The sequence below is a fragment of the Pan troglodytes genome, chromosome 7 (genome assembly GCF_028858775.2).
Source record: "Pan troglodytes isolate AG18354 chromosome 7, NHGRI_mPanTro3-v2.0_pri, whole genome shotgun sequence".
Lineage (NCBI taxonomy): Eukaryota > Metazoa > Chordata > Mammalia > Primates > Hominidae > Pan > Pan troglodytes.
The window spans coordinates 36,784,163-36,808,337 of record NC_072405.2 but is presented as its reverse complement, the minus strand read 5'-3'; the positions used below and the strand labels follow the sequence as shown (position 1 = coordinate 36,808,337).

Sequence of the window (24,175 nt, the reverse complement as noted above, 5' to 3'; positions counted from 1 at the left end):
TCCACCTCCCGGGTTCAAGCGATTCTCCTGCTTCAGCCTACCAAGTAGCTGGGACTACAGGCGACCGCCATGATGCCCAGCTAATTTTTGTATTTTTAGTAGAGACAGGGGTTTCACCATGTTGACCAGGCTGGTCTTGAACTCCTGACCTCAGGTGATCCACATGCCTCGGCCTCCTAAAGTGCTGGGATTACAGGCATGAGCAACTGTGCCTGGCCTCTTCTAATATTTTAATATTAAATTGCAGTCCAGCACCAAAGGGTTCATTCTAGCTTTTATTCTTTCTGTATTTGTGACTCCCTTTTCTGATGGTAAGAAACCTGACACTCATTAGATTTACTGATTGTTATATATATATATATATATATATATAATATTTACTTATAAATACATTCTGAAAGTAAAGCTGGGTAAGGTGGCATGTGTCTGTAATCATGGCACTTTGGGAGGCCAAGGCAGGAGGATCACTTGAGCCCAGAAGTTTGAGACCAGCCTGTGCAATATAGCTAGACCCTATCTCAAAAAACAAACAAACAAACAAACACACAAACAAAAGCAAAGAGACAGAAAGAGAGAAAGAAAACAAAGAAAAAAGATTTTTGGTTCTTTGACAAACACACCAGAAATCTCTTCATGAGTATCTTTCAAACCTAAAAACATCCTGTCAGGAGCCAATAGGGCTCTAGTACAATATCTTAAGCTGAAAGTGACTCTTCAACTCTCCCCAAAGATGCAGAATATGTGAAACAGCCTTGGATCTTTGGGGTTTCCTGGTGGAGCTCCTTTGTTGTTTATTAAAATATTATACTTGAAAGAAGTCTGGGTGAGTGCGGGGATGGAGATGCCTCTTTCTTGCTTAAATGTTTCCCTTAGTAAAGGGCATTACCTTTCACTTCTAGATGAATGAAACACAAATCAAGGACCATTGGATTGGATCTGTCAAGGATTTAGGCATTTTTTAAAACTTGCTAAGCCTTTTAAAAAATTATTATTTTTATTTTTTGTAGAACGGGGTCTCATTATGTTGCCCAGGCTGGTCTCTAACTCCCAGACTCAAGCGATCAGACTCAAGCGATCCTCTCACTTTGCCCTCCAAAAGTGCTGGGATTACAGGCGTGAGCCACCGTGCCTGGCTAGTTGTTAGGTCTTCATAAGTTTTGGTGCCTACTGCTGGCATCATGGACGGTGCCAGCCCAGTACAAACCAGCACATAGGTACAAGAAAGGCTGAGGTATTACGCCACAAAGGTCCAATTTCAGAGGCACATAATTGAAATCAGAGTCCTGGGAATGGAGCAAGCCGGAGAGACTGAGCTGGAGTCAGGTTGGTGACAGAAAAATCAAGAGATAGTGCAAAGATTAAACAAATGAAACGGAGCAACCCTGAAGCTCATTTCCCCAAGTAGACCTGACACCCGAGACATTCACTCTCTTGATAGCATCTTTTAGAGCACAAAAGTTTTCAATTTTGATGAAGTCCAATTTGTCTAAATTTTTGGTGTCATATCCAGGAAATCATTGCCAAATCCAATGTCATGGCAATTTTCCTGTATATTTTCTTCTAAGAGTTTTGTGATTTTAGTTCTGCAGTTTAGGTCTTTAACCCATTTTGAGTTAATTTTTGCATATGGTATAAAATTGGGGTCCAACTTCATTGTTTTGCATGTAGATATCCCGTTTCCCCAGCACCATTGTTGAAAAGACTGTCCTTTGCCCCACTGAATAGTCTTGACACCCTTGTTGAAAGTCAGTAGACCATATATGTGAGGGTTTTAACTCTGGGCTCCTTATTCTGTTCTACTGGTCTCTATGTTGGTCTTTACACCAGTATGACACTGTTTTGATTATTGTAGCTCTGTAGTACATTTTAAAACCAGAAAGTGGGAGTCCCCCAGTTTTGATCTTCTTTTGGGACATTTATGCAAATCACCCTTCTTTTTTTTTTTTCTTTTTTTTTTGAGACAGTCTTGCTCTGTCACCCAGGCTGGAGTGCAGTGGCATGATCTCGGCTCACTGCAACCTCCGCCTCCTGGATTCAAGCCATTCTCCTGCCTCAGCCTCCCTAGTAGCCAGGAGTACAGGCACACACCACCACGCCCAGCTAATTTTTGTATTTTTAGTAGGGACGAGGTTTCACCATGTTGGCCAGGCTGGTCTCGAACTCCTAACCTCATGATCCTCACACCTCAGCCTCCCAAAGTGCTGGGATTACAGGCATGAGCCACCGCACTGACCCGTATCACCCTTCTTTATTGGGCCAAGGGAGCTGAGCTGAGAGGTTGGAGTGAACTCCCAAGAAGATCAGGCCAGGTGTGGTGGCAAACACCTGTAATCCAAGAACTTTGGGTGGCTGAGGCAGAACTATCACCTGAGTCTAGGAGTTTGAGACCAGTCTGGGCAACATAGCAAGAACCTGTCTCTATAAAAATAAAATAAAATTAGCCAAATGTGATGTTGCATGCCTGTAGTCCCAGCTACTCAGGAGGTTGAAATAGGAAGATTACTTGAGCCCAGGAAGTGGAGGCTGCAATGAGCCATGGTTGTGCCACTGCACTCCAGCCTGGGTGACAGAGCAAGACCCTGTCTTAAAAAAAAAAAAGTCTACATATTGCATTCGATCTACATGTCACTTCAGCATTTTCTTTTCTTCTATTTTGTCCATAGATTTCCCCTCTGTCCTTTTTTTCCCTTGCAATTTGTTTGTTATAACTATCAGATCATTTATCCCGGAGAGCTTCTCACATTCTGGATTTTGTGGATTGCACCGCCCACATGCATCTTAACAGGTTCTTCTGTCCCCCGTACCTGGTTATACTGAGAGTCAGACCTAGAGGCTTATGTATATACTGAACTTATATGTACATATGTATATATGTACTTCCGTCACAACGCACATCATTTCTGGTTGTCTGTCTCGTGTTGGTAGCCATGGATACTCATCGCCTAGATCCATTACATCAGGCAAACTTTTCCTGTAAATGGCAAGGCAGGAAATATTTTAGTCTTTGCAGGGCATATGGTCTCTGTCACAGCTGCTCAACTCTGCCATTGTAGCCTGAATATAGTAATAGACCATGTGCAAGAAATAAGCATGACTATGTTCCAATAAAACTTTATTTACAGAAACAGGCAGCAGGCTGGATTGAGCCTGTGACTGTGGTTGGAGGATCCTTGCTTTATCGTAATACATACAGGAGTTTTAGAAAACAAATGCTAACATTAAAGCAAGTGGTATGATTACTGAAAACAGTTTGACTTCCCTGTCTGTGTTTTTATCTCTCAGATATATTCTATCAAGAATATTAAGACAAATTACTGCATTAAATTCACATGAAGTAACTCCTTTGTGTGTAGTAATGCCACCAACTCAATAGATATATATTTGTTTCATTTTGCTTTTCAGATTTTAGGTATTTTTCACTTCATTTTGTTTTATGATTTTGAGAAAAATTTACATGATTCCAAAATTAAATATACAAAATAAGCTATACTTGGAGAAATCTGACTTTTGGTTCCTGTTCCTCCATATTACCTGTTCCTTTTTTTTCTTTTCTTTCTTTCTTTTTTTTTTTGATTTAGGGTCTCACTCTGTTGCCCAGGCTAGAGCGCAGTAGCACAGTCATGGCTCACTGCAGCTTGGACCTCCAGGGCTCAAGCGATCCTCCCACCTCAGCCTCATGAGTAGCTGGAACTACAGGCATGCACCACCATGCCCAGCTAAATTTTTAATCTTTTGTAGAGATAGGGTCTCACCATGTTGCCCAGGTGGGTCTCAAACTCCTGGACTCAAGTTATCCTTCCCTCTCGCCTTTCCAAAAAGCTGGGGTTACGGGCATGAGTCACCGTGCCCAGCTCACATTCCCTGTTTTTGATCAGTTCACATGGGAATCCTACTTACAGGTAACTATTTTTCGTTTTATGGTTTAATCTTTCCGTTTTATTTTATTATTATTTTTTTGAGATGGAGTCTCACTCTGTCGCCCAGGCTGGAGTGCAGTGGTGTGATCTTGGCTCACTGCAACCTCTACTTCCTGGGTTTGAGTGATTCTCCTGCCTCAGCCTCCCAAGTAGCTGGGACTACAGGTGTGTGCCACCACGCCCGGCTAATTTTTGTATTTTTAGTAGAGATGGGGTTTCACCATGTTGACCAGGCTGGTCTCGAACCCCTGACCTCAGGTGATCCACCCGCCTTGGCCTCCCAAAGTGCTGGGATTACAGGCGTGAGCCACCCCACCTGGCCATACTCCTTCCATTTTAAAAAGTACAAGTAAATACATATGCACAATATATAGAGGCAGAGATCTTAATACCTTCTTCTTGAAATGAATGGCAGCACACAGTACATACCGTCTCATCCACCCTCCTTTCTTCATGTAACAGTATATCCTGGAGATCCTTCCACAGTTGAATATAGAAACATCCTGCTTTCCATTTGCAGCTCATAGTACTGCATTGTGTGGAGATGCCGGAGTTGATGCAACCAGTTCTCTGTTGATAGACATTTGGCTTATTTCCAGTTAAGTGGAGACAATCTTTTAAATCACAGGAACAACAAACTCAAACAGACAAATAGCTATGCAAACCACCCGAGTTTTAAAAAGATACTTTGTAATTTTCCCACTGCTTTCCAATTTACAGAAGAAGAAAAAGAAACCAAATGACCCCAGATTTCAGCCGACAGTCACATGATAAGAAAAATAAATTGCAGGACAGAACTAGGCTAAGAAAAGCACAATCAATGGTAAGTATTGTTTATGAAAGATTCATCACCATAACATTAATGAAAATCTCCAGATCTCTAATCCTATTTGCAAAATTGAATTCGTTTATTTAATCAGAATCATGGAGTGGTGATTTAAATTCGGGTTTCTGACACTGACTGGCAGAGAAGCCATGACCTTGAAGATACACTTTATTTAATCTCTCTGAGCCTCTGTTTTCTCATCTGTTAAAAAAAGAAAAAGACTGGATGAACTGATGTGTATGAAATTGCTTTGAAAACTGTATGATATAAGGGGAGTTTTTTTTGTTGTTTGTTTAAGACAGAGTCTTGTTCTTGTCTTCCTGGCTGGAGTGCAATGGCATGATTTCGACTCACTGCAACCTCCGCCTCCTGGGGTTCAAGTGATTCTCCTGCCTCAGCCTCCCAAGTAGCTGGGATTACAGGTGCCACCACCATGCCCAGCTAATTTTTGTATTTTTAGTAGAGACAGGGTTTCTCCATGTTGGCCAGACTGGTCTCCAACTCTTGACCTCAGGTGATCCACCTGCCTCGGCCTCCCAAAGTGCTGGGATTACAAGCATGAGCCACCGTGCCTGGCCAAGGGGAGTATTTTTTTATCAGTGGTTCTTTCTTCTGCTGAGTCCTTTGGGGCAGGGGGAGGTGCTATCAGAAATTGCTGTCTGTAAGTGAAGGTTCTCCTCATCTAAGTGCATTTAGGCCAGGCATGGTGGCTCACGCCTGTAATCCCAGTACTTTGGGAGGCTGAGGCAGGAGGATCACTTGAGGTCAGGGATTCGAGCGCAGCCTGGGCAGCATGGCGGAACCCTGTGTCCACTAACAATACAAAAATTAGCTGGGCGTGGTGGCACATGCCTGTGGCGGGTGCGGGGGAGGCAGGAGGATGGTTTGAACCTAGGAAGCAAAGGTTATAGTCAGCCAAGATCGCACCACTGCACTCCAGGCTGGGCAACAGCGCGAGATTCTGTCTCAAAAAAAAAAAAAAAAAAAAAAAAAAGGAAAAATGCATTTAAAGTAACTTTGGAAAAAATGAATTAAGAACTTTTCCTTTCCTAATTAAAAAACAGCAAATTGACTACCTAATAAAGCCAGTAATTGTGACTAGGGAGCATTATCATTGCCTAGCAGAGTTTCCCAAATCGTGGCTCTGAAGCCCTGTGGCTCTCTTTCAGCACATTATGCAAGTCTTTGGCACGAAGTAGAAAGGAATAAGGGTGGAATTCAAAGTTCATATATAGTAGTAAGGATTTAGAAAAGAGATGAAGATACACACTCAAGGAAAATTAATATAAAATGGATGTCAGCTGGGAGAGGAATAAGTACATACTCAGGAATAAATCACTTTTATAGCTCTGCTTTAAAGCTCTATTACTTTCTGTTAAAATGTATTTTCAAGTGTTATGTTGCAAAAAAAAGAAAAAAGAGAGAGAGAGATGAGCTTCTTTAAACAGGGCCATCTGAATTCCGTAGGGCCAGTTTTGTTGGACTGGATGAGGCTTACCATAGACATGTGTCCTGATGCCCAAGGGAACGGGGGAGCTTAGAGCAAAGCAGTAAAATTGTCAGTGAAGCCATTAATTGAGAAAAATAACTTTATGAGGCTTATCACATGGGCCATTATGTCATGCTTCTGCCTGGTTTCCAGCCCCTGATAGGCAAGGAGTGGAAGAGAAGTCCATGGGAGAACGGGGAATTTGAAGGACAATAAAAGTTGATGGTGATACATGCTGAGAAATTATCAGCACAGTCAAACATTTCTCCTGCTTCGAAAACACAAAACCCAAAGCTAAGCCATCCCCATGGGCTTTTGACATTAACCATCTGTCAAACCCTAGCAGGACTTGCTTAAGTGAAAGCATTCATTATAAATTAAAAAGTTAAAAAGTTGTGCTAATTAAGGCTGAAAGGGAAACCAGGGTACATTAAGCAATGAGAAGAATAGCTCTTCGTGAACGGGGCTCATGATTGTATCTGTCTATTCTTGTGTTTTTTGTAAATATACTAATTATAATCACTATTTCTGTTTCGTAGTTTTGATAAAGAGCATACGGCATCATTAAATCCCCCAAAAAGTATGCTGCGATATTTTGACTCATGCCAGTGATGAGCTTGCCAAGGACAAGCTTGGCTGTTTGGGATACAAGGCGGGTGTGACTCAGTTCCTCTCTCCACAGGATGGTAGTTTGCCCTCATCGGCCTCCTAAGTGATGCAAGATGATTGTGAAAATGAAGAAATAGGCTGGGCACAGTGGCTCACGCCTGTAATCCCAGCACTTTGGGAGGCCGAGGTGGGTGGATCACGAGGTCAGGAGATTGAGACCATCTTGGCAAATACGGTGAAACCCTGTCTCTACTAAAAATACAAAAAAAAAAAAAAAAAAAAAAAAAGGCCGGGCGTGGTGGCTCACACCTGTAATCCCAGCACTTTGGGAGGCCGAGGTGGGCAGATCATGAGGTCAGGAGATCGAGACCATCCTGGCTAACACGGTGAAACCCCGTCTCTACTAAAAAAAATACAAAAAATTAGCTCGGCGAAGTGGCGGGCACTTGTAGTCCAAGCTACTCGGGAGGCTGAGGCAGGAGAATGGCGTGAACCCGGGGTGGAGGCTGCAGTGAGCCGAGATCACGCCACTGCACTCCAGCCAGGGCAACAGAGCAAGACTCTGTCTCAAAAAAAAAAAAAAAAGAAAAGAAAAAATTAGCCGGGCATGTTGGCACACGCCTGTAGTACCAGCTACTCTGGAGGCTGAAGCAGGAGAATTGCTTGAACCCTGGAGGCGGAGGTTGCAGTGAGCCAAGATCGCGCCACTGCACTCCAGCCTGGGTGACAGAGCAAGACTCCGTCTCAAAAAAAAAAAAAAAAAAAAAAAGAAGAAGTATTGGATGTGAAGCAAGAGAAGAGGAAATGGATACTGAGGAAATCCAGTCAGGGGAACAAAGGAAAGTGAGGGTAAAACTCTGGTAACAGCAGCCATAGAGTGAATTTGTTACACTAGACACAGCCTAGGTGTGATTCCAGTGCAGAAAATCATGTATTCATTTGATACATGAATGTTACCAGAAAGGGTCTGGATCCAGACCCCCAGAGAGGGTTCTTGGATCTAGTGCAAGTTCATAAAGTGAAAGCAAGTTTATTAAGAACGTAAAGAAATAAAAGAATGGCTACTCCATAGACGGAGCAGCCCCGAGGGCTGCTGGTTGCCCATTTTTATGGTTATTTGTTGATTGTATGCTAAACAAGGGGTGGATTATTCATGTCTCCCCCTTTTAGACCATATAGGGTAATTTTCTGATGTTGCCATGGCATTTGTAAACTGTCATGGCAGTAATCGGCGTGTAGCAGTGAGTATGACCAGAGGTCATTCCTGTCGCCCTCTTGGTTTTGGTGGGTTTTGGCCGGCTTTTTTATTGCACCCTGTTTTATCATTAAGGTCTTTATGACCTGTATCTCGTGCTGACCTCCTATTTCATCCTGTGACTTAGAATGCCTTAACCGTCTGGGAGTGAAGCCCAGTAGGTTTCAGCCCCATTTTACCCAGCTCCTATTCAAGATGGAGTTGCCCTGGTTCAAACACCTCTGACAGAAAGTTCCCCCATCATTTAGACAGGTTTATGGAGGAAGATTTCAGGAGGACCTAGAGAAGCGGGTGAGCAGGACAAACTTAGGGGAGCACCTTCTAAAGGCAAAGATGAAAGTGACATACCCCCAAACCCTGACCCCCAAACCTAGGAGGTTACCTGAGACCTGAACACTTGAAGATTCCTCACGCCTAATATCAGGAAAGAGGCTTTGTTAAATGGAGAGGGCAGGAAGAGAGAAGATAATGGGAGAATAAAAGAGGACACATGGCCAGGGGGCAGTGGCTCATACCTGTCATCCCAGCACTTTGGGAGGCTGAGATGAGAGAATAATTGAGGCCAGGAGTTTGAGACTAGCCTGGGCAACACAGCAAAATCCCATCTCTACAATAAAACATTTTTTAATTAGCTGGGCATGGCAGGGGCATGCACCTGTAGTTCCAGCTACTCTGGAGGCTGAGGTGGGAGGATCACTTGAGCCCGGGAGTTTGAAGCTGTAGTGAGCCATGATCTCACCACTGCAGTCCAGCCTGGGTGACAGAGCGAGACCCTACCTAAAAAAAAACAAAAACAAAAAGTACAAGTAATATTCCTTAGTCCATCTCTCTGGGGATGTGGCTGTCAGATCACTGACACCAGCCTCCCTTTTTGCCTGTCATTACTTAGAGCCTTCAGATGTGAGCGCTGTCTCCAAAAACAGAACCATACTTGGGGAAACGGTTTCACATCTTGCACATGTTGCGGTGAGCTCATCATGTTTCCTATTATTCGATGAGTTTGAGGTTTCAAAACCCGCCGCCTTGAAAGTGTACCTGATTTGCTCTTCTGCTTTTGATTCTAAAGCGGACCCCAAGTGCTGCCTTAGTCAGAACCACTTAGTCTAACCACTTTTTAGGGTGAATGATTGATGAAAGATGGGCTGGGCGAGGTGGCTCACACCTGTAATCCCAGCACTTTGGGAGGCTGAGGCAGGCAGATCACCTGAGGTCAGGAGTTTGAGACTAGCCTGGCCAACATGGTGAAACCCCATCTCTACTAAAAATACAAAAATTAGCCAAGTGTGGTGGCGGGCACCTGTAATCTTAGCTACTTGGGAGACTGGGGCAAGAGAATCACTTGAACCCAGGAGGCAGAGGTTACAGTGGCTTGAGATCGCACCATTGCGCTCCAGCCTGGGCGACAGAGCAAGACTCTGTCTCAAAAAGAAGAAAAAAGATGGGAATAAAGCTTAGACCTGATTGCTAATCCTTTACAGTTTTGAAGGCTCCTTATGAAAATTACGTAAATGTCAAGACACTCCCATTACAATTAGTTATGAGAACAAGATTCCATATAAAACAAAGCAATTAAAAATACAAATTCTGGCCGGGCACAGTGGCTCACGCCTGTAATCCCAACATTTTGGGAGGCCGAGGAGGGCAGATCACGAAGTCAGGAGTTTGAGACCGGCCTGGCCAACACGGTGAAACCCTGTCTCTACTAAAAATACAAAAATTAGGCATGGTGGTGCATGCCTGTAATCCCAGCTACTTGGGAGGCTGAGGCAGGAGAATCACTTTAACCCAGGAGGCAGAGGTTGCAGTGAACTGAGATCGCACCACTGCACTCCAGCCTGGGCGACAGAGCAAGACTGTCTCAAAAAAATATATATATATATATATACATATATACACACACACACACACACACATATATATACACTGTGGAGTTTATATATATATATATATAAACACATATATATATACACACATTATATATATATATAAACTTCACAGTAGTCAGATACCATCTTCATTAAACTTCAAAGATTTTCAACCTTGTGTAAAGACATACAATTTTTTTTTTAGTTTTTTTTTTTTTTTTTTTTGAGACGGAGTTTCGCTCTTGTTGCCCAGGCTGGAGTGCAATGGCGCGATCTCGGCTCACTGCAACCTCCACCTCCCGGGTTCAAGCGATTCTCCTACCTCAGCCTCCTGAGTAGCTGGGACTACAGGCATCTGCCACCACGCTTGGCTAATTTTTGTATTTTTAGTAGAGACAGGATTTCGCCATGTTGGCCAGGCTGGTCTCAAACTCCTGACCTCAGGTGATCCACCCACCTTGGCCTCCCAAAGTGCTGGGATTACAGGCGTGAGCCCCTGCGCCCAGCCCTATATTTTTAATTTTAACAGCAGATGCATGTAATTCTTAGGGAAGGAAGGAGCTGTCTTCTTGAGGGAGAGACTTTGCTAAACTCATAGGGAGGGAGGAGGCCTTGAGAGCAAGGATGTCAGCAGACTCTAGGACTTCAGAGGCAGGGAAAACCTGCTGGGCTAGAGATTAGGGGACGAATTTGTTGTTTCTGCTCCTGGAAGGGAAGAGGAGGAGGAGGAGAGGGAGTAGGGAGGAAAGAGGTAGGAGGAAGAGGAGGAGAGAAGCCAAGATTAGGTAGGGGAGAGAGGCGGGAACAGTATTAGATACCACCCGTTCCAATTAAACCTGTTTGCCGTTACTGGGATGTAAATACCTCCCTCCATCTCTGCAGTAAATTCTACTCCATTTACACATGGAAGCAAGATCTTAGAAGTCTAGAAAGCTAAGAAAATGAACACTCCTTAGGACAATTCACAGAAAACAAGGAGATGGGCTTTGAACTTCCGAGGCCCTGGAATTGGGCTAAGAGGACCCTAGCTGACATCTTGTTTCTTTTCTTTGTTTTTTCCTTTATCAAGTATAAACACAAATACCTTTTGTCTAGCACTGAACTTTTACTTGGGAGTTAGATGTCCTCACTTTCTAGGTCCTGGTTCAGCCATGGATTTCAAAAAGCCTGCCGTTTCAGAGCATTCACTTAAATACAAGTAACAAAAGTCTTTAATTGCCTGCTTACCCTGATTGCCTTAGAGTGGCCCTTATCTTTTCCTGTGCTCTAATTCCAGCCTCTGAAATTACCTTCCTCACCTCTTTCCAGGAATAACTTTACTCTTAGTGTGCTGATTTTTTAAAGTGCTTCTTCAAGCTTTCTCACCTTTTTGCCTTCACTCCAAAGTGGGGGGGAGGCGGGGCGGGGAACCACACACAGGAATATACTCTAAAGTGATTCCTGGATCATATTGTGGAATGAACAATGGTTTAAGAATCAGGAAACCCCAGTTCTAGTTTCAACTGTACTACTAATGAGTAGTCACTCAAATTCCCAGAGTCTTTGTTTCCTCATTTATAAAATGAGAGTTTGGTGGGTCCAGTGGCTGAGTAACCCCAAGGACGCAGGAGGCCGAGGTGGAAGGATGGCTTGAGGCCAGGAGTTTGAGACCAGCCTGGGCAACATAGTGAGACCCTGTCTCTGCAAAACAGTAAAATAATTAGCAAGGTGTGGTGTTGCATGCCTGTAGTCCCAGCCACTTGGAAGGCTGAGGTAGGAGGATCACTTGAGCCCAGGAGGTTAAGGGGGGCAGTGAGCCATGATTGTGCCACTGCATTCCAGCCTGGGTGACAGAGCACTTAAATAAATAAATAATAATAATAATAATAGTAATAAAATAAAATGAGAGTTTGCTATGGGGCCCCATGGGTTTCTAGGCATTGACACCCCTTTCTCCCCTGATGCCTGAAGAACACAGCTGTAATTAAAATGGCTTTATGCAGAATACAAAAAAAAAAATCCATTACATTCATGAATCCTAATTTTAAACCAACACAAACTAATTTATGTTTCCAGTCTTTTTCTTTGAACTTTAGGAAGTATAATGAACCAAAACAGAAGAATTTATAAAACAGAGTTTCTGCAGAAGGTTCCTTGCAGGCAATCTTTGATATACTTCTTATCAAATTCTGATGCACTTCTCAGGTGTTTGGGGTTTTTTAAATTTAAATTTAATTTTTTTTTTTTTTGAGACAGGGTCTCACTCTGTCACTCAGGCTGGAGTGCAGTGGCGTGATCACAGCTCACTGCAGCCTCAACAACTCCCAGAGCTCAGGGGATCCTCCCACCTCAGCCTCCCAGGTAGCTGGGACCTGTGCACCACCAAGTCTGGCTACTTGTGGTTTTTGGAGGTATTTTTTGTAGAGACAGGGTCTCGCTATTTTGCCTGGGCTCGTCCCAAACTCCCGGCCTCAAGCGATCCTCCTGCCTCAGCTTCCCAAAGTGCTGGGATTACAGGCATAAGCCACTGTGCACGGCCAGGTGTTCATTTTATAACAATGTCTGTTTGGTTTGAATGTGCAGAACCAAAAATATCCATCGGAGAGGTTTTTAACTATTTAATTCAAGCAATGAAATTCCTGGGAATTCCATTTGGAAGGAAGAATAACAAAGAATATGGGCTTTGCAGTCAGACAGACCTGGATTCTTGTACTAAACAGTATGACTTCAGATAAGTTACTGAACCTCTCTAAGCCTCAGTTTCTTCATCTGTAAAATGGGAATAGTGACACCTACCTAAATCCCCGGTATATTATATTTAGCATGTAATATGTGTTCGTGCTCTCGTTGGATATTATGTTATTTTTCTATTTTATTTTGTTTTATTTTATTTTATTTATTTTATTTTATTTTATTTTATTTTGAGACAGGTTCTCACTCTATTGCCCAGGCTGGAGTGCAGTGGGGCCATCTCACTGCAACCTCTGCCTCCTGGGTTCAAACGATTCTCCTGCCTCAGCCTCCCAAGTAGCTTGGATTACAGGCACTTGCCACCACGCCCGGCTGGTTTTTGTATTTTTAGTAGAGATGGGGTTTCACCATATTGGCTAGTCTGGTCTCAAACTCCTGACCTCAAGAAGTCCATTTGCCTCAGCCTCCCAAAGTGCTGGGATTACAGGCATAAGCCACCACACCTGGCCTATTTTGCTTTCTAAGGACACAGATTGGGATGCAAATAGCCTAAGTTCAATGCCCATCGTACCACTATTTTAGTAGTCTGGTGATTTTGGCCAAGTTGTGTAACCTCTCTGAGCCTCTTTTTCCTCATGTGTAACATGGAGTTAGTAACAAGACTAACGAACGTCGCTGAATTGGGAGGAGGATGTAAAGCATTAGCACGGTACCTAGCTCAAAGCTAGTGGTAGTAATAGTAGTAGTAACAGCAGTAAAAATCATACTAAGCCATCACCCGAGCCCACAAGGAAAGATGAGAGAAATCTGATGGTGAGCTGTGGCTGAGAGACAGGTGGAGGAGGGACCTGCCAGGCAGCCAGAAGGCATTGGCGGGAGGCCCTGGCCCATAGAACAAGAGTCTCCTTTTTGCTTTTTCCTTGACCTTCCCCATTTCTCTTCTTCTTCCCCCTTTGTCTTTTCTCTTCCTTATAGTCAGTTTCATTTAGTTTTAATTTTATTTATTTTTTTAGACAGAGTCTCATTCTGTTGCCCAGGCCAGAATGCAGTGATGCAATCTTGGGTCACTGCAGCCTCTGCCTCTCAGGTTCAAGTAATTCTCATGCCTCAGCCTCCCAAGTAGCTGGGATTACAGGTGTGTACCACCACGCCTGGCTAATTTTTGTATTTTTAGTAGAGATGGGGTTTCTCCATGTTGCCCAGGCTGGTCTCGAGCTCCGGGTCTCAAGCTATCTGCCTGCTTCAGCCTCCCAAAGTGCTGAGATTACAGATGTGAGCCACTGCACCTGGCCCTTATAGTCAGTTTCCACTGTGTAAGAAACAGTTGCATCAATAGCTGTGTGGAATATAAGCCATATATTTTCAGCTCCTACATGGCCTCCGTATAGTCTTGTGCCTACGTGTGGACTCCTCATCATTGTGGTGTTTCTTGTTTTTTCTTTTTCTTTTTTTTAGAGACAGAGTCTCGCTCTGTTGCCCATTCTGGAGTGGAGCAGTGCAATCAGAACTCACTGCAGCTTTGACCTCCTGGGCTCAAGTGATCTTCCTGCCTTAGCCTCCTGAGTAGCTAGGACTACAGATGCACACCACCACACCTGGTTAATTTTTCAAATTTTGGTAGAGACAGGGTCTCACTATGTTGCCCAGGCTGTTCTTGAATTCCTGGCCTCAAGCAGTCCTCCCACCTTGGCCTCCCCGAGCACTGGGATGACAGGTGTGGGTCACGGCGCCTAGCCAGTGTTTTGTTTCTTACTCCATGCTCCTAGACTGAAGAATGCATGTGTGTTGAACTCAGTGCCATGGATTATGTGCTATGTGCACTCCACAGCCTAAGAACTACAATCTTGGTTGTTGTTAACTTTCGATACCTAAAAGATGAATAAGCCTCCCTGGGAAGAATCCTGGGGGCAAAATCAACTCTCAGGTGAGCCCGCTACTTGGAGTCTTTGCATTTCTCCTTTGCCTGGAAGAGAGCCGAGTTTACTTGTTGTGTCTTGTTGCCTCTTGTTTCATCAGGCTATCCATAATAAATTACTGTGGCATTTCCAATGGAAATGATTCTACCTGCTCTCGTTCACTTAGCATTTAGACCAATGCCAAATGGCTATTTGTTTTTATTTTAACACAAAATATTTGACACAAATTAACTTCTATTCAGGACCTACCAGAAGAGAACTGTGTTTGTGATTTATATAATATTATTAGTTATATACGTATTTGTTATAACATGCTTTAGTCACTGTTGCCATTGGGGTTTAATATATATATATGTAGGCTGGATGCAGTGGCTCATGCCTGTAATCCCAGCACTTTGGGAGGCTGAGGCAGGGGGATCACTTGAGTCCAGGAGTTTGAGATGAGCCTGGGTAACATAATGAGACCCCACCAATCTCTACAAAAAATGAAAGTTAGCTAGGTATGGTGGTGCACACCTGTGGTCCCAGCTACTGGGGAGGCTCAGGTGGGAGGATTGCTTGAGCCTGAGAGGTCGAGGCTGCAGTGAGCTATGATTGTACTACTGCACTTCAGCCTGGGTGACAGTGAGACCCTGTCTTAAAAATATATATATATAACATAAAATAAGATATATGTATGTAGCATGTGTGTGTGTATGTGTGTTTCGTAATATGGTATTTCACCACAAACTACACTGGAAGCCAATTTTTTAAGACACAGGTGTTTTGAAATATGAGTTCACTCAGACCTTATGGCCTTTGAACATTTGCACCATCTCTACCTATTTCACCTACTTGGAAGGCTGAAAGATGTAGTCACATAGTCTTGGATTTGAATTTCAAAACCCTGGCTCGAGTTGCTTAGCCTTCCTCTGCAGCTAAAAATATTACCCCAAGGTTACTTAAAAGATAAAACAAACACAAAGCCAGGCCTGTGGATTCTTTAAAACTGCGTTGGTTATTTCTTTCTAACACCTTGCCTCTGTTTCCACCAGAAGCATAAGTGGGGAGTAAAAGGGAATGTTTTGCTCATAGGTGTTGGCCAAAGCAGGGCCCTCTGGAAGGTGTCCAGACAGGACTGAGCAGCTTTCTGGGCTCCTGAGCAGACAGGAGACAGCAGGGGTCCTTCCCCAGAATTCCTAGATGGAAAGTCCTTGAAGCAACTCCATCCTGAGGATTAAGCATCCTATCAACCGGATGAAGCTGGGGCTGGGACTAGCATCAGCCTCTTAGGCCTTCTTCTTAGACGAAGGCCCCCGAGGGAGGACCTCCTCAGCCATCTCCTCTGCACTCTGAGCCTTTGTCTCTACCCATGACCTCAGCCCCCAACCTATGCTTTAGGCAATTTACAGGGGTGAGTTTAAACTGTGCTTGCACTGCTAAAACCAACAACTTCTGATTTTATGTTTTTCAAACACAATAATCCATATTTATATACAATATTACCACATCACTCTGATAGCAGCAGGAGGCAGCCAAATGCCTGGACAGATAGGGGTGGGTCCCTGGTGAAATCCCACCGCCAACCTATAGACAGTTGAAAGCCTGAAAGCCACGCTACGAGTCAAATCCACAGACCAACTGAGAATCTGTCTTCCCATTTGGCGTGCTTTCCCCTGATTGATCCCCACCCTTCACCTATTTTACATGTACCTACCCTTTCGTAATCGGTTTTCTACACCATTGTGCCCACCTTTGAATGGTGTCTTTGCTTTAACCTTTTCTGTATACTCACAAACCAATCAGCATGCACTCCCCATTCTGAGTCCATAAAAAGCCCTGACCCAGCCACATGGGGAGAAAGAAACCACCCAACTGTGGGGGTGGGGAATTTCCTTACCCCTCTGCATCCCCTCTTTGCTGAGAGCTGTTCTGTCCTCAATAAAATTACCTGCCCTCAGGCCAGGCACGGTGGCTCACGCCTATAACCCCAGCACTTTGGGAGGCCGAGGTGGGCAGATCACCTGAGGTCAGGAGTTCAAGACCAGCCTGGCCAACATGGTGAAGCCCCGTCTCTACTAAAAATACAAAAAAAAAATAGCTGGGTGTGGTGGCAGGCGCCTGTAATCCCAGCTACTTCGGAGGCTGAGGCAGGAGAATTGCTCAGGAGGCTGAGGCAGAAGAATCACTTGAACCCGGGAGGCAGAGGTTGCAGTGAGCCAGGATCGCGCCATTGCACTCCAGCCTGGGCAACAAGAGTGAAACTCCGTCTCAAAAAAAAAAAAAAAATCTGCCCTCATCACCCTTCAGTTGTCAGCGTGACCTCATTCTTCTTGGACGCTGGGCAAGAGCTCAGGACCCACCGAGTGTGGGTACCAAAAAGGCTGTCACACTGGCCTTTTGCCCTCACCAGCAGAGGGCAGCTGCCCCACACGACAGGGCCAGGGGCCGACTGAGCTGCTAACACGCTGCTGTCCATTGGGCTATGGACAACGGAACTAAAAGAGCTAATTAGCACACTGACGTCCCCTCTGGGGCTTCAGGGTCATGGGCACCCTTGTCTGGGAGCCACCACGTTCCCTTCAGGTAACATGCTTGGCCTGGCCTCAGGCCCTGCACGGAGCTTGCTCCTGTGTTTGCGCTTAGAGTGGCCGACTGGGTCCCGCACTCACTCACTCACCCGCATGCTCCCTCCCGCAAGGGGCTGAGCACAGCAGGCCGAGTAGACAGGGCACCCCTGCTGCAAGTCTGGCAAAGGGGCCGAGAAAAATCCTGCATCAACTCCTCAACTGGGAGTCATAATAAAACGTTGAGAGGGAGATTTTTTTAAAGGGAGGAGGTGAATCTTCTACAAAGTGAAGATTGTCACAAAAAGTGAAGATGTGGTAAGATTCTTTACCACACCACAGGCATGTTGTGAAGAAGAAATGAATTAATAAATGCATGTTAGCACAATGCCTGGCTGTCAGGTATTTGCAGTTATTACTGTCATTGGTATTCCTAGAAGAAGGACTGGCACAAAGCAGGTGCTGTCATTGTTGTTACTATATTTATCTATTTTCCGTATCCACTTACTTCTTTACCTAATGTGTTCGCTCAACTGATCCTTGGGTTGATCCAATGATGTTGTTTGCATCAGTGATCGTTTGCAGATGTCTGCAAATAACATGAATGGACAACAAACAAAAAAATCAATCAGGGGCCAGGTGCAGTGGTTCACACCTGTAATCCCAGCACTTTGGGAGGCCGAGGGGGGTGGATCACCTGAGGTCAGGAGTTCTAGACCAGCCTGGCCAACGTGGTGAAACCCCGTCTCTACCAAAAATACAAAAATTAGTTGGGCGTGGTGGCAGGTGCCTGTAATCCCAGCTACTCAGTAGGCTGAGGCAGAAGAATAGCTTGAGCGCAGGAGGCAGAGGTTGCAGTGAGCTGAGATCATGCCACTGCACTCCAGCCTCGGCACCAGAGTGAGACTCTATCTCAAAAAAAAAAAAAAAAAATCAGGGAGTGAAAAACACAGGTCTGTAGACAAGCTGGTATATACAGGCTGTTCCTGTTTCTACCTCTTCTTGGGCCTTAGCCTCCTGTGGGACCCTCGTCTTTCTTGGGCCCCTCACCCTCAATAGCCTCTTGGCATTCTCACCCACTTCTCTGTGCCCAATAAAATAGTATCCAGCCTGAAAAAAGGAATTTTCTATCCCCATGCAAAGTCCACCTGCAAGGTTGTTTCAGCCATTGCCCTGAGATAAGAAAGAAGAAGGAAGCATTGGTATGTTTATCATTAATGAACAAGGATTTTACAGGCACTGAACTAGCCCTAGGGAGATAATCATAAGATACAGCCCCTGCCCTCAAGAGCTTCCAGGCTACAGGGGAGAGCTTCCGGCCCAGGAAGGGAAAAGTCCCAGGAATCTTGGGCAGGCAGTTGTATTAAGGTTCATGCCTCTCCCCACTGGTACTGGAAACCTAGCAGGAAATGTCAGGTTGGAGGTACCTATGGGACCACAAGTATACGAGTTCAGAAGAGGGCTGAATAGATGGGCCCGGAGCCCAGGGGAACAGCAGGGCAACAGAAACACATCCAGCCATGGAAGATTCAGGCGCTGATTGGCCAGGAAGCAGGCCAAGAACAGAACCCTGGAGAATTCCAATGTCAAACGCATGGCATTGCATTTCTCTTCTATTTCCTTCGCTTTAAAGACACTAGAATGGCACATCAGGATATTGGGTAAATACCTCTAGAAAAAGAACAGAAAGCTCAACTGATGAGAAAAATATCTTTGAATTACCTGATCCCATCCCTCTTCATAGGGACAGGTGGAGGATTGGAAAATTCTTTTGTTGTTGTTGTTGTTATGTTATGTTTGTTTGTTTGTTGTTTATTTTTTTTTGGACGAAGTCTCACTGTGTCGCCCAGGCTGGAGTGCAGTGGTGCAATCTCGGCTCACTGCAACCTCCGCCTCCCAAGTTCAAGTGATTCTCCCATCTCAGCCTCCCAATTAGCTGGGATTACAGGAGTGCACCACCACGCCCCGCTAAATTTCTTTGGTATTTTTAGTAGAGATGGGGTTTCACCATGTTTACTAGGCTGGTCTCGAATGCCTGACCTTAGGTGATCCGCCCGCCTTGGCCTCCCAAAGTGCTGGGATTACAGGCGTGTGCCACCATGCCTGGCTGGAATATTCTTATGATGGTGTTCCAGGGCAGCACTAGGAATGCTGATGGACGGCATGGCCATGGGCAATGTCCACCTACCAGAAAGCAGACAGCTGCAGCAGAGGAGCCTGCACATTCGTAAAGGGTCATTCATGTTGGTGTCGTTTGTAAAAGCAAACATCGAAAATGGCCCAAATATCTATCAGTATGGTTCATCTGGATGTGAACTGCTCTACAGCCATTGAAAGACTAGAGAAGTTCTTCCTGTATTAATTTGGGTTTTTGTTGTTGTTGTTGTTTTGTTTTGTTTTGTTTTGAGATGGAGTCTCACTCCGTTGCCCAGGCTGGAGTGCAGTGGTGCAATCTTGGCTCACTGCAACCTCTGCCTCCCAGGTTCAAGCGATTCTCCTGCCTCAGCCTCCTGAGTAGCTGGGATTACAGGCACCCGCCACCACGCCCCGCTAATTTTTGTATTTTTAGTAGGGATAGGGTTTCACCATGTTGGCCAGGCTGGTCTCGAACTCCTGACCTCAGGTGATCCGCCCACATCGGCCTCCCAAAGTGCTGGGATTACAGGCGTGAGCCACTGCACCCGGCCTCGTGTATTGATTTGTAACAGTCACACACACACACACACACACACACTCCATACATAGCCTCTCACATATATAGAGAGCAAACAGCAGTGATGTTCACAGCATGCTGCCAGTTGTGTGAAAAAGGAAAGGGGGACAGTACATTTGCGTTTTATGTCTACGTTTGCTCACCTGCATATGCAATATCACTGGAAGTAGACAAAACCAAAAACAAAACAGAAAAAAAACACAACCCTGGTAACTTTGAGAAAAGGAACTAGGAGGCTCGAGGATGAGGTGGGGGGAGATTTTTCGCTGAATGCTTTTGTAATTTTTGAATATTGAACTATGTAGAAAAGTAACCTATTCAAAAAATAAACAAGCTTAATTATTTTCAAAGAGTGAGAAAAGCAAAAATAATCCCTGAGGAGCCATAGGAAAATGCCCTTTAGGGAAGATTCTCACAGAGAATAGAGGTGTCATGAAATGTGCCTTGCCGCGTCTGGAGGTGCTCAGAAGTTAAATTATGTGAAACTAGTCCTCAGTTATCCTGCTAAGATGCTTCTTGCTGTTAAGTCTATGTGCTGTGAAGACAGACCTTTCTGGGGGAAGAAGGTGGGGGTGGATTCACGGCCAAGGGAAAAGATCAGTAGGAAAGAAAAGGTTTTGGAGACCCCAACATTGGTATAGAAGAAACTTCTAGTTATTTCAGCCAGATAGTCAGGTGCTATAGAGCAGGATCCAGAAAGATTTTTATCCATTTATAGAACTTCCCCATGTTTTCTCCCTTAAATCTTGTCTTTTCTCTTGTAATAATGGACATGAAAGTCTCAAAATGAAGAGGGTCTGTCAGCTTGTGTTCCGGGACCACAAGGAATGGTGGCTGAAGGAGACCATCTTCCCTCAGCCCATATTGGAGGGAAGAGAAATGCCATAGTCTGGATGGGTGGTGACAGCTACCAAGAGGAGAGGAGAGCAGGGGAGGCCCTGGGGCCTGCCACGGTGAAAAGGGAGGGCTGTGAGGAGCCTGCCTGGACCTGTGAACTGCCTGGGGACTCAGGAGAAAGGGGTTTTGCAAATGCAGTGACAGATAAGCGTTGCATGGTAATAGGATTAAATTTGAAACTGTTACAGGTGAGATGTGACTAGCCCATTCTTGTATCATAGAGAGCTAGGCCTTTTCTTTATTTAACAGGTATTATTTTATTTTATTTATTTATATTTTTTGAGATGGAGTTTCACTCTTGTTGCCCAGGCTGGAGTGCAATGGCACGGTCTTGCTCACTGTCACCTCTGCCTCCCAGGTTCAAGAGATTCTCCTGCCTCAGTCTCCTGAGTAGCTGGGATTACAGGCACCCACCACCATGCCCAGCTAATTTTTTTCATTTTTAGTAGAGACAGGGTTTCACCATGTTGGCCAGGCTGGTCTCAACTCCTGATCTCAGGTGATCCGCCTGCCTTGGCCTCCCAAAGTGCTAGGATTACAGGCATGAGCCACTGCGCCTGGCCATTCAACAGGTATTATTTTTATCTTCATTGTTACTAAAAGAGCATAGAGGAACCTTCCTCTTTATTTTCTTACCTTATGCTGATCTTGAAACAGCAATGAAAATACTTCTGCTACAGGGACCTTAAACAACACCGAAAACTTCAAACGAGGGAAGATTATTTACTCCCATCTCTTACCCGTTTTCCTTTTCGATGCTAACAACTTGCTACTTTAACCCCAGTTTTGCCCACTCTTTCCCAGAAAAATCAACAAACATGTCTGCACCTACTATAGGCAGACACCTGTCGATTCAATGAAGTGTAAGCTTTCAGCTTTGGCTGGGCACAGTGGGCCTGTAATCCCAGCACTTTGGGAGGCCAAAGCGGGAGGATTGCTTGAGCTCGGGAGTTCAGGACCAGCCTAGGCAACATAGGAAGACCCTCATCTCTACAAAAGAAAAAGTAAAAAAATTAGCCAGGCGTGGTTGTGCATACCTGTAGTCCCAGCTACTCGGGAGGCTGAGGTGGGAGGATTGCTTGAACCCAGGAGGTCAAGGCTGCAGTGAGCTGTGATTATGCCACTGCACTCCAGCCTTAGAGACCGAGTGAGACCCTCTCAAAAATAAAATAAAATACAGATTTCAGTTTTGCTTGCAGGGAGTTTGCAGCCTCATTGGGGGACAAAGAATTACACTTAGAAGTGAGTACTAATGCTTTAGAGCATACGTTCAACACAAAGCCAGAGAAGTCAATAATAAAGGCTTTGGGAATCCACCTGCTGGAAACTTCCTGTGGATGGAGACATGCAAGCTTCTTGCAGGAAGGCAGGCCTGGAAGGACAGGTTAGACTTACGGGAGGACTACAGAGAGCACTTCAGGCAGGTGTGGAGCTTCCTTGTGGAATGAGAGGGAGCACGTTAGCTGGAGGGGAGGACCAGGGAGCTGTCATCGGCGGATGTCATTGCTGAGTCAAAGAAAGTCTAAAGTAGGATTTTCACAGACTTACAGAAACCCTGTGTATTGCAAACATACCCACCACGGTGTTAGAGAGATGTGACAAGGACTCTGATCTGACTCCTGTGACTTGCCACCTTAGTATGGAGTAACGGGGGGGCATTGTGCTCGGGGGAGGCTACGGTATCTGTGTTCAGCCCAATCCTCTTAGGTCTCTCCTTGCACAGTTGGAACCAAGATAAGGGCGAACTTTAAAGAGTGCCTCACTCTCTCTCCCTTCAAGCTCAGCTCGGATTATTTCTTTCTTTTCCTCTCTCCATTCTCTTCCCTTTCCTGCTCGCGGCCAGATGTCGAGGAGAAATCCCTTCCCACTGTGAGTTTCGGTTGTGATGTCAACCTGTGACATTTGCCTTTTTAGAGAGATCGTGTGCATGTATTGATTAATGGAGAGTGTAAATTATGGGAACGGGCTGGGCACAGTGGCTCACGCTGATAATCTCAGCACTTTGGGAGGCGGAGGCGAGAGGATCAAAGAATTCAAGACCAGCCTGGGCAACATAGGGAGACCTCATCTCTAAAAAATATCTATTTTTAAAAATATTTAAAATTAAAATATGGGAATGATGTCAATACTCTCATCTAAAAATCCCAAGTCTCCAGCCCCAGCTGTGACACTTTTTAGCTGTGTGAACTTGGACTGTCACTCAAATTCCTCAGTTTCATTTATTTGCAAAATGAAACTTATTAATACTATCCTCTCTACCACATGTGATCTTGAGGTTCAGATGAAATAATGTTAGTGAGAGCACTTTGGACGCTAAAGACCGTATTATCTGTAGCTCAGGGTGAAGATTGCATGGGGGCAGAGGGGAGTGAAGTTGGGAAATCTCAATAAATCCCATCCAGCCCTATAATTTTGTAAAATTGTTTTATGTCATTAAAAATAAGTTTAACTAGATAGCTCCCTTGGTGTTTCAATAACCCTTGCTTTCATGATTCCTTTTTCCTTTCTAGATGTCCCTAAGTGCCAGCTCTCCCCTAAAAGTTCCAGCTCATCTCGCCTGGCCTCCCCCTGAGTCAGTGGGACTCCCAGCCACTGCCACCACAGCTGAAATTCTCATGCAGCATCTTCACAGGCACCCTGGGCCCCAAGCATGACTCATCCAGGTTCCAGAGCCAAAGTGGACTGAACATGGAAAGACTTTTATTATAGAAATGACAAGATGCTTTGCACGGTGGAGAGCTGAATTTACTTGGCTCGCATTAGAAACTCTTTCAGCTTAAGTACTTACTGTGGTAGTGAGTCCTACGGCATTTCAGTAAAAAGGAATTCATGGCATAAATGTGGACAGATTTACGGATGCAGAAACATGATGATAGATATCATGAGGTTGGTGATGGGACATATGATGGCACCATTGGTAATATTGGGTGGGTGAGGCAGGTCCCAGAAGGCTACAGGCTCACTCCCAAGGCTGCATGAGCAGTTGAATGGAGGGGCTGTTTACCGTGGTATCTTAGTTTGCTAGGGCTGCACCACAGACCGGGAACCTTCGACAACAGGAATTTATTTCCTTGCAGTTCTGGAAGCTAGACGTCCAAGATCTGGCAGGGTTGGTTTCTCCTGAGGCTTCTCTCTGGGCTTGTAGATGCCATCTTCTCCCTGCATTCTCATGTGGTTATCCCTCTGTATGTGTCTGTTTCTTAATTTTTCCTTCTCCTTCTTTTTTTTTTTTTCTTTTTTGAGATGGAGTTTCGCTCTTTTTTCCCAGGCTGGAGTGTAATGGCACAACTTTGGCTCACTGCATCCTCCACCTCCCGGGTTCAGGCAATTCTCCCACCTCAGCCTCTGGAGTAGCTGGGATTACAGGCACCTGCCATGATGCCCAGCTAATTTTTTGTATTTTTAGTAGAGACAGGGTTTCACCATATTGGCCAGGCTGGTCTCGAACTCCTGACCTCAGGTGATCCACTGG

The 24,175-nt window shown here is 44.9% G+C and overlaps 1 protein-coding gene across 8 annotated transcripts in view; it reads left to right on the top strand.

The window, feature by feature from the left end:
• FBXO16 (F-box protein 16) overlaps positions 1 to 23,568 on the top strand; it is a 62,500-nt gene extending 38,932 nt beyond the window's left edge. For 4 of the 8 annotated variants that reach the window (XM_009455108.5, XM_009455111.5, XM_009455109.5 and 1 more), the window contains 2 exons: positions 4,638 to 4,740; positions 23,214 to 23,568. In XM_009455108.5, the coding sequence (XP_009453383.4) occupies positions 4,638 to 4,740; positions 23,214 to 23,357 (247 nt within the window). In that variant the 3' untranslated portion in view covers positions 23,358 to 23,568. Of the gene's footprint in view, positions 1 to 4,637; positions 4,741 to 14,086; positions 14,277 to 22,546; positions 22,573 to 23,213 lie in introns of those variants that run through there. The other 4 variants (XM_016959281.4, XM_009455112.5, XM_063816264.1 and 1 more) reach the window with 3 other exon arrangements.
• Positions 23,569 to 24,175: the final 607 nt, after the last annotated feature.